General features: G+C 44.1%; 3 protein-coding genes across 3 annotated transcripts; 2 read left to right on the forward strand and 1 right to left on the reverse strand.

The window, feature by feature from the left end:
- The first annotated feature begins 395 nt into the window (after window positions 1-395).
- LOC135631602 (MAPK kinase substrate protein At1g80180-like) lies at window positions 396-719 on the forward strand. Its single transcript, XM_065139342.1, has one exon. The coding sequence runs from the start codon at window positions 396-398 to the stop codon at window positions 717-719; it is 324 nt and encodes a 107-aa protein (XP_064995414.1).
- A 2,579-nt stretch (window positions 720-3,298) lies between these two features.
- Window positions 3,299-4,644, reverse strand: LOC135630835 (glyoxylase I 4-like). Its single transcript, XM_065138067.1, has 3 exons — window positions 4,370-4,644; window positions 4,176-4,281; window positions 3,299-3,778 (listed from the first exon to the last, which is right to left on the reverse strand). Exons 1-3 carry the CDS (start codon window positions 4,522-4,524, stop codon window positions 3,482-3,484), a joined length of 558 nt encoding a protein of 185 aa, XP_064994139.1. The 5' UTR covers window positions 4,525-4,644; the 3' UTR covers window positions 3,299-3,481.
- Window positions 4,645-8,608: 3,964 nt separating this feature from the next.
- On the forward strand, window positions 8,609-10,693 carry LOC135631029 (F-box/kelch-repeat protein At1g55270-like). Its single transcript, XM_065138397.1, has 2 exons — window positions 8,609-9,062; window positions 9,304-10,693. Exons 1-2 carry the CDS (start codon window positions 9,003-9,005, stop codon window positions 10,555-10,557), a joined length of 1,314 nt encoding a protein of 437 aa, XP_064994469.1. The 5' UTR covers window positions 8,609-9,002; the 3' UTR covers window positions 10,558-10,693.
- Window positions 10,694-10,705: the final 12 nt, after the last annotated feature.

The raw sequence follows: 10,705 nt of genomic DNA on the forward strand, positions 1-10,705 counted from the left end.
GTACGAATACTCTGAATCGATTGGCCTTTTTCTTCCTTCAAGAATGCTGTCGATGAGTCAGTCGACCTCCTGCAACAAGGTGTTTGTTTCGATGTCCAATGGCGAAGAACAGTAGCAGCGAGGAAGGTTTATGCGAACACTTGATTCGTCACTCGAATCCTACTCGACCAGTTGGAAAGGGAGGTCCTTCTTTTACGTTTCTACCTGGTCTAAACGTTTGACCGTTCTATCTTGGCATGCTGATGTTGCTTGCGGCTTGGCGGCTCCCATGGCGGTCAGCACAAGGAACCTCGCACCGACACGTCAAGAGATGGAAGAAGATTACTTCCCCTTCGTCATTTACTCCCTCCTATTATTTATTGGCAGAAGGGTGTAGAACACCTCGGCCTAGAGCTATGGCTGGGCTGCAAAGGTCGGTGACGACGTTCCGGAGATCAGGATCGTCGGGGGTGGTGTGGGACGAGAGGTTCTTCTCGGGGGACCTGAGTCGGATGAGGAAGGAGGAAGCCGCCGCGGAGTTCAGCGAGCTGAGGCACTCGAAAAGCATGGCATCATCGATCAGAAGGACGACGGCGCGCAGCGGCAGCACCGGTGGCCGGCACGCCTTCCATGCAAGCTTCGTCTCGCCGGGCATCGACCCGCCATCGCCTCGCTTCATTTGCTGCGGGTTCCTCGGGACGAGCAGGTCGGCCCAGCCGCCGAAGCCGAGAAGGCGCTGAGCCCGGAGGCCGCACGATGGATCTTCCTCCCCTCCTGCATGCTTTCATGCAGCGTGTCGAATCTGCAACTTAGTTAAGATCGATGTCTCTCGTTTTGTTTTGGTCGATGCAGCTTGTTGGTACACAGTTTCGATTGATGGAGTGCCGAGGCCGATGATTCCTGAAACCGAGTGTTGGAGATCATCTGAAGCCATAGAAAACAATTGTCTGGTGCTTGTTTTGGACTTCTTTCTGTACATGTATATATATTATAAATTTTCTTCTGTTATATAAATATCTCCTATGCATCTCTAAGATTTAGGAATGAACAAAACATGTTCAGAATTCTCTTTGTGCACAAACAAAATGTGGAGGCTAACTTCATCTCCAAAAAGAAATAGAAAGGCTACCAACAAAACCTTTAACCTTTTCTATCCCCATCACTGTAGGGAATAACTTTGTTCCATCAATCTTGGCCTACTCCAAGAGATCTGCAGAATAATATTACATTTATCAGGAACAAAAGCTTCACAAGAAGACTAATCTTTCTAACTGGTAATGAATTCAACAGATCAGTAGCAGTAAACAGTGTTGCAAGGAAGTTTCCCATTGTCTTAGTATGTGGTATTTTCAGTGGCTATTAACTTTGTTTGACCATTAATTTGGACTACATTAGAAGATTCAAGGAAGCTGCTGCATGCACTGTCAACCACATATTATATGCAGGTATATTTATTGATTGCATCGACGTCATTGAATAGTTTTGACGTTATAAGGTTACGTTATAAGGTTATTTAGTTTCACATTGATTGAGGAGTATGGGAATTAAGGGTTCATAAGTCAGTTGGATCTTTTTTAGAGCTCACAAGTAAAATTGTGTGGGTATGCCCATAATTCAAAATTTATAATTTCTTATAAGTCTACATGTCACACTAATAGTTGATCGACCAAATGATCCCTCTCTTATCAGAACGGATAAACATAATAAAATTTTGAAAGTTCTAAATCTTCAAAAAAAAAAAAAATTCATCTTCCATTTGACAATGAATATAAACACATGAGTTCTTGGAAAAAACTAACGAGTAGTTTTGATTGCATATAATTTTCTTGTTCAATGAATGAAAAGTTTTCTTGAGCTTCCGTCTTTTTTTTTTGGTTTATTTTAGACAGAAAAAGTTGCAAATCCCACCTTGTTGTCATTTATGAAAATTGAAAAAAGGAAAACGTGACAGAAAAGTCACAAAAAAATTGCATTATTATAAATGATAAAAACCCAAAATTCAAGAATTATCAGAAAGAACCTAAATCTACAAGTCTCTAAATTATTTCTCCTTATAAGAACAGTGTGGGAATTTACCAGTAAAAAATAAAATAGTGAACTTTAAATTATGTGAAGTCTCTTCATGCTCTGTTTTTTAACATCTCTATTGGTTATCTATCATTGAGATTCATCTAAGTAGTTATGCTGAGAGAAGAATTATTCCTGAAACTAAATACTGGCATTCCATCCTTTAATGTAGTTGGCAAAGAATATTGTGGACATGATATGTATTAAGAATAATTTGTGTTTCATGGATGCTTCTTGTGCATCTTTACAGGGAATTCCAGAGGACTGTGCTTGATATTGTTATGCTTCTTACATTTGGTTCCGTCACTTGTAATTTAGCGATTCACACATCTTCTTTCCATTTAACTAAACTCTCGTTGTTAGATTGCATAACCACAGATTGATTTATCACTTCAACATTCTGCAGAAATCACTGTGTGTTGGTGCTCTGTTATTAGTGTCAAACAGGCAACCATTCCATATTGATCCCTGCAACTCTTCTCCACGGAAAGTTGCAGTATTTTTTGTCGAACACGACATGTGATTGGATGTTTCCGCATTTATTCTTGGCATCATTGTTGTGTTGCTGAAGCTTTGGGCAGAAACTTTGGATCCATCTCCCCCCCTGTTCTTCTTTACCAATGACAAGCTCGCTGACAAGGACTTTGATGTAAGTTGATCGGAAACATGTGTTTCTGGCGATAATTGTCCTGAGATGACAGCAAGCAACAATGGCAGCATTATGAACTGGTAGAAACTGGCTCACGGATCTTGGTGAGTGCCATAAATTGATGGCTTAAGGAAGAACCGGGTGAGTGCCATCAGTATCAGGATGGTAGAAGTATACGAACATCCACTGGGAAAGTTGGAGCAGTAATGCTCGTGCAGAGGTGGAAACAAACACTTGCAATCGACAGACGTGTCTCTTCTCGGCACAACATCGATTGAGACTGGGAAGTGTGACTGTAGGGTTTCGTTCTCGACAAGGAGTTCTTGGCAGAAGAATAAAGTGAAGTGAGCAACTTGACGTTCAGAACAATCTCTCTTCTCTTGCATGCACTATGAGATCTGACTCATAGTTCCTTAAATTATACGCAATAAACTTAGAGATTTATAGGTTTGGAAGATTCAGATGCCAACAAGTGATCAAAGTGGAGAGATATTTCATATACCACTGTTGTTGTAGACAAGATCGAGAACTAATATAGAGACTGGTTTCATAGTTTGATAACACGATCGCTGCGGAAAGGACGAGAAGTGGGGAGAGTACAGATACTACAACATCATACTACATACGCGATTCTCAATGACAGAGGGAAGCGTTTGTATCAGACTTGCATATGCTGCATATTACTACATAGACAACAGCAAGGACATGGGAAGCCTAGCGATCGCTGCACAACACTAAACTAAATCGATCGAACCGAAGGAGATGGAGGAGATCTGTCATCCATCTTCATGCACACGACTCCTCCTTGACGTGAATGGCTTGTGGGAGATACTGCGCCATCTGCTGCTGCTGCTGCTGCTGCTGTTGCTGGTGAATGGGGCTCACTCTTTTGCAGGCCATGATGAGCTCGCCGGAGAGGGAGATCACCGGGAGGTTCTCGCAGTTGCAGATCTCGATCATGAAGCCGTCGGGATCATGGAAAAACATCTGGTCCACGTAGATCCCGCCTTCCTCCACTCGACTCTGGATGTAAGGTATGCCCATCTCCCTCAGCTTCTTCTCCACCAAGGCCAAGCTCTCGCACTGCATCAACAAGTGTAGCTTCGGTCATCTCACGATTTTACAGCTCTCTCTGAGTTCTTGGTAATCGGGTACGAGCCATGGAGGATGAATCATGCGTTAGGTAATGTAAGACAAAAGAAGCGTCATCGTCATGAGCTGTGTGTGTCACGGCAGCCTGCACGCTGGAGTCATGTTCACAAACATGAAAAGTATGCTGCTTGTGATGCAATCTGAGCTCAAACTTCCTGAAATTGGCACTCGTTGTTGACTTGAGAAACTTTGATACAATGTTCAAAAGATTATTAGCTGGGTGTAGAATATGAGCTGAGGATTCTTTCTCTTGTGGTTAGGAAACAGAGCATGCCTGATCTCCTAAAACATGCAAGTAAAAGAAACACAGAGAAGGTGAATGGATTACCTGGAAGGAGATATGGTTGTCCTTGGGGTTAATTTCCCTCTTCGTAGGCATGTTCTCCGGGTCTTCAGATTGCAGCAGGTGGATGCCAATTCCGTAGTTAAACAACCTAGACGTCACAAGAAGAAGATATGGTTGCTGCACATTCTTGTGGCTGTGTTCTTTCAGTGCTCATCAGATCAAGAAGAGTAACTTACCAAGCACCGTCAAAGTCGAAGGATACGGGCCTCCGGACGGGGAGGAAGCCGAGCACGTTGTGGTAGAAATCCAGCGACCGCTCCACCGATCTGCAGACGATGGAGATGTGGTTCAAGGAAGCCAGCGGCAGCGCTCCACCGCTTCGCCCCAACATCTTCTGCAGTCTCCTCCTCCTCCTCCTCCTCCTTGCTTGCTTGCTTCCGAGAGGGGGGAAGAGTGAGGAGTGGGCAGAAGCTGCAGGGATGTGATATGGACGCGACGAGAGGGTGGGCTTCCTGGGTGAGCGCGGCGGTGTACATATATGCACGGCTTCGGGTGGGGTCCACACCACCCTCCAATACAAGACAAAACAGGTGGCCCACCTGACGTGGAAGATTTACAAGATTCCGACACGTGGATCCGACCCGGTGCGTTCGCCTACCCTCTGACCTGGTGATATATATATATATATATATATATTCTAAATCTTTAGGTTCTCATCAAAAGAAATATCATTATGGATATAATACAGGCGAGTGTCAAACTATATAAATATTTTATTGGTTTTTTATTTTTTTAATTACTGGTGTCTAGAATTTTTCTATCAGTGTTGATGTCCTCTCTCCCCTAATAACCATATTTTCCTTATATTTCTTGGAACAACTTATTTGATCAGAAAGAAATATATAATTATAATGCATAAAAGTCGCTTTAAGTGTAAACAGCTATTACATATATTGAAGATTATTTCTTAGGTATTCATGCAAAGTTTGTGTCCTAAATGTTGCCCACACATATGTAAACATTCTTAAAAGGCGAAAAATTTCAAGATTGGTGTGAATTTTTGTTGTAACTATTATGCTACTTCAGATTGTTAGTGACCAAATACAAAGTAATACTTTATTATCATATACTTCCTGGAAGCTAATCTGAACCTGAGATTGGATTCCAATACACACAGTATGCTATGTTGTTAACCAGTCTTCTGTGAACTCAATAGTGGAGGCATTGAGCAAGAAGAAGATGTGAGATTAGCTTCTAGTAGTTGTACACACATCACTTGTGATTTGTAGCCAAGAAGTCCTTCCTGGTTGGCATACCTCATTTCTAATAATGCAGCTACAAGAAGAGTGACACAAAAGACCTGACAGTCTCTTTGGCCTCTTGTGTGCTGGAACTGCAAAGTTTCAGAACCAAGCTGGATGATCAAATTGTTGGAAGGACTTGCAGCATCAAACAACTTGAGATTTGGATGCCAAGGAGGCCCTCCCTGCAGATGGCATCTCCCATGTGTAAACCATTGATCAGCAGCTATAAAAGTGAAAGCAGAGTCCTCCTCATCTCTGTCGTCCTGTGTGCGCTTGAACTGCTTAGTCCTCAGTATGCACTCCCAGTACCAAAAACAAGGAGTTGAATGAGCTGGATAGCATCAACCAGAGGACAGCAGAAGGTTTAATTTGGAGTGTCATCAGAAGCTTGGATCTTCTGCACTTAATACCTCAATGATCTGTAGTTTTCGAGTTGTCAACTTGGATCACTATGACATGTGAAAGAATCTATCATTGCAGTTTCATTAGGTTTATCACAAAATGGTGCAAGTGGATTGGCTTGAGACATTGTCAACAAGTGTAGATGGTCTGGAAACCTCAATAACTTGACCTGTAATAGCCAATGAATCTTTGAGCAGTTGAATTGTACCTGAGGGGAGGTTGACCATTTAAATGTGTATTCTTTTAGGTCATGATGCATCATGGCCATTGTGGAAGTCTAAAGCTTAGTTCACATTTGTTCTTTTAAGAGGAAAAGTCTTGAGTGAGAATAGTAGTGCAATGCCACATCAAGCAAAAGAGAAGAGATAGCCTTGTCATGAAATCTATAAATCCAATTGATATCAATAAAAGAGGTAGCCTACTTCACCTTCTCATAGCTTATCATGCGAGGATATGAACTGACAACTGTAGAAACATGTCTTGCCAACAAGAATGATTATGTGACATCTACAGTGAACATTCATGTCATGAGCAGAAGCACTCAAATGCAACCCCTCAACCTTAGGAAGTTGCAATAAGTGAAGACACTGACACAGACTCCTAAACCACTCCTTTCACTTCTACATCTTAGAAAAGTTGTGGATCAGAGAGAGAAGCTTCTGGTAAGGCACATCAAGAGAAAGAAGACAAGCTTATAAAAGAAGAAAAGATCGGCTTCCACAGATGCTTCAACATCAACTTAGTTGGAACAGGTTTCGAAAACTATTGTCAACTGGCTGAGAGATGGAGATGGAGTTGTTTATTCATTCTTTTTCTTACAAATGAAGTCATTGCTTCGATTGCATGTATGTAGGACACTAACCACTGACTAAGAAATTTCTGCAAAACAAAGCATTCTGTCGATTCAAATAGAAAAAGAACTGTTTGATGATGCCAATGTAGAGTACAAAATGGAAAAAAATGCTGCTTGTTCTAATTGTAGACTCTACCTAATTCTCTGTTTTATTTAGAACAAGATAGTTGTAATGTTTTCAAATTACAATGATTTTATGGAGTATAAGATGCATGTTTTTTTTTATATATATAATGGAATAGACCTTCTTTTCTTAATCTGTGCATTAGAAATAATTTTTTTTAAATAAAGACTGGTTCTACTTGTGGAGATGAAATAGTCTCTTTTTGAATTATTATTGATGAAACTTGGGATTTAAGGTCATGAATGATGACTTGCAATGCCATTGACAGTGATCTTTCCATAAAACAAGACTCTCCTGTATGTGAATTCTAAACAATTGCTTAGCAATCTACATGCTGATTCTTTCAAATCTATGTCTGACTTGAGCCATTATAATTATTTACAATGAAACAAAATATAGCTAATCTAATAGGTATAAAGAATTATCTGGTTTTGTTGTCTTCTCTGCTCAAAGATTTGCTTTGAGTAAGCAGCAGCAACACAGTTGAATGAAACCCAGAGTTCTTTTCTTGTAATTTGTGGGAACCCCACACCTGCAATTCTTAGATCAACCATCCAGTGTTATCTCCTGGTTGAGGAAAGCTTCTTCCTGAATGCTTCCAAGCTAATTAACATCATCATGTCTTTCCCCTACTTCATTCATGGCTTCATCTTTTGAAACTTGCACTCTATGGGAGACTAATTGAAACTTGCAACTGTGTTTACATCTGTGAGAGATTCCTGTATCTTGATGAATGGATATATAGGCTTCTGAGTCTGCAGGAAGCCTTGTTCAGACCAACACTGGGACAGCAACACTCTCTCGAAGGTCCACCTTGCACGAATATGGCCACAGGATCCCTCTGCATGACAGCAAAGTGAAAGGTACATTCTCTTGTTTGATTGCCTTCATTCTTCCTGGTGACCAATGCCACAATGAGTGACATGTTGGAACAGTTCAAAGCAGAGGAAGAAGAGGAAGAAGAAGAAGAAGAAAAAGAAGAAAAAGAAATCTCCTTCATGTATCTGACTGGTTCCCCACTCACACTGTCCCAATCCTCCACCTGCTTCTCTCTAATATCTTGTTATCCAATTGTTCTCCATTCTCACTATGAGACAACCACGTAAACCTGTCATTGGCCAACTAATTCCAGCAATTCAGCTACCCACAATAATGGCTTGCTAGTTTCGACTTGATGTTGGTGGTGGTGTCAGGTTAAGGGGAACCCTTCAGATTATAACCTAAGAAAGAAAGCTGATCTACCAAATGAATGCTTCATGGCAACCTCCCCTGAGGTGGGACACCGACACAGTTTGGAGCGAGCAAAAGACCGCCACTTTTCCTCCTGTCTGCAACTCTCGATCCAAAGGAAGAAGTCAGGCGACCGAGGGGAAGCAGGAGTGCCCACCCCATCACGACTCATCAGTGGAGTCCTCGGAAGAACTCATGTCTCCTTCTCAAGTCGCCTCCCTTTTGCATCCAGCAACAGCAGCGACAATGAATAGGAACAATATATTTGCATGGATTTTTAGAATCATACTGACGTAGCATCCTTTTATGAGATCAATTTATGGTGACCGACGAGATAGGTCGAGTCTGCCTGAAGTATATCTCGGAAGGCAAATAGGCAGCAGCATTTAATGGTGATCGGACGTTGCTGCAAAGTGTATCATGTAGAGATTTTGGATTCTAGATCGAATTTTTCTGATCATAGAACAGTAGTTCGAATATTATTATGGATTTGTTGATGAGGAAGGATGATGGAGCAATCATATCTGAGATAGTGTACGTGAGGAGAGATTGGAATGCGTTGGAGATGAACGGTGACATAGGAATTCACGTACGGACGATGATGAGGAAGCGGTAGTTCGTATTTGCGTTTTACCCACGGCGGCAGGAATTGAAGCAGGAGAAGACTCGGAGAACGCGTGGTCGATTGCGGGGCCACCGCAGATGGAGATGGGCCATGACGACTTCAATGCTCGGTTTGAAGCAGCAGCTGCAGACCCTCCTCTTCTCGCCTCTCTCCTCCCTTTTGTTATATGCCACCTTCCATGACACTGTCAACGCATCAACGCAGACTCAGAGAGAGGAAGAAAGAGAACACACAACCATACAGAGAGAGAGAGAGAGAGAGAGCGTAAGATATGAGATTTGAGGTGTGAAACGCTTTGGAGATCCTTCGGCTAGCTCACCTCTTCGTGAAGATGGATTCTGATAGAGAAGTTTGGCGAAGGGATGTAGCGAGAAGGAACCACCCTCCTTTGGTCACTTCTCCCTCTTAATCTTCGTTTCTGTTCTTCTATTGCTTTCTCCTTGGGTTCTCAGAAAGTTTTCGCTTATCATGTTCTTTTGGCTGCGATTTTTTGTTGGTGACTCCTGAAATGTTGATCTGATCGCCTGTTCCTCTTCCATGTTAAACTCCTTTCCAATCTATGATTCTATTTGATGCAATTTGGAAATCTGAGGCAGAATTCCTGCTCTGTTTCTTCGTTTTCTTGTACACAGGTTGATAGCAGAGCATGCCTCTGTAGAGTCGATGCTGGCTTGAAGACGGTAACGGGAGCTAAGAAGTACGTCCCGAGCACAAAGCTGTGTGTTCAACCCAGAATTCGAACGTCGATCCATCCCGTTCGACCCAACCCAGCGTTCGATAGGAACCGCATCCAGTCTCCTCTGCTACCTGGCCTCCCCGACGACCTCGCCATTGCCTGCCTGATCCGTGTCCCCCGACCTGAGCACCGGAAGTTAAGGCTCGTCTGCAAGCGGTGGCAACGCCTCTTGGCCGGGAACTACTTCTACTCCCTCCGCAAGAGCCTCGGCGTCGCCGAAGAGTGGATCTACATCATCAGAAGGGACCGCGAGGGTCGGATTTCGTGGGACGCCTTCGATCCCAGATTCCAGCTGTGGCACCCTCTCCCTCCCGTCCCCAAGGAGTACTCCAAAGCCATTGGGTTCGGCTGCGCCGTCCTCCACGGCTGCCATCTCTACCTCTTCGGCGGCAAGGACCCGTGCAAGGGGTCCATGCGGCGGGTCATCTACTACAACGCCCGGACGAACAAGTGGCACCGAGCTCCCGACATGCTGCGGCGGCGGCACTTCTTTGGCGCTTGCGTCATCAACAACTGCTTGTACGTGGCCGGAGGGGAGAGCGAAGGCGTCCACCGCTTCCTGCGGTCGGCGGAGTTCTACGACCCCAGCAAGAACAGGTGGTCGTTCGTATCGGAGATGAGCGCCTCCATGGTCCCCTTCATCGGCGTCGTCTACGAGGGGAAGTGGTTCTTGAAAGGCCTCGGGCCGCAGCAGCAACTCCTCACCGACGTCTACTTCCCGGAAACCGACACCTGGTGCCCTGCGTCGTCGGGTGGCATGGTGGCCGGATGGAGGAACCCATCTGTTTGCTTGAACGGCCGGCTCTTTGCTTTGGATTGCAGGGACGGTTGCAAGCTGAGGGTGTACGATGCAGGCGCGGGTTCATGGAGCAGGCACATCGACAGCAACCTGCACCTCGGGAGTTCCCGAGCTCTGGAAGCAGCCGCTCTCGTTCCTCTCAACGGGAAGCTCTGCATCGTCAGGAACAACATGAGCATCACTCTGGTGGACGTCGAGGCCAGAGATAGCGCAGGGAGCGGGGATCAGAGATGGGAAACCATCGCCGGGAAGGGGCAGCTGAAGACTTTTGTGACGAACCTTCTGTCGAACATAGCAGGCCGTAGAAGCAACAGAAGCTACATCGTCCACTGTCAAGTTCTTCAGGCTTAGAACACAAAGATTACAGAGACTTGCGAGACACACACGAGGCAAGGAGGAGTCTACCTCTCTGTTTTCTTCTTCTTTTTGTCTCTGTAATAGCCGACGACATGGTTTACTGGTACAGCGAAAAATGTTATGCATCATACGAACAGGTTCT

Source organism: Musa acuminata, chromosome BXJ3-2 (genome assembly GCF_036884655.1).
Source record: "Musa acuminata AAA Group cultivar baxijiao chromosome BXJ3-2, Cavendish_Baxijiao_AAA, whole genome shotgun sequence".
Lineage (NCBI taxonomy): Eukaryota > Viridiplantae > Streptophyta > Magnoliopsida > Zingiberales > Musaceae > Musa > Musa acuminata.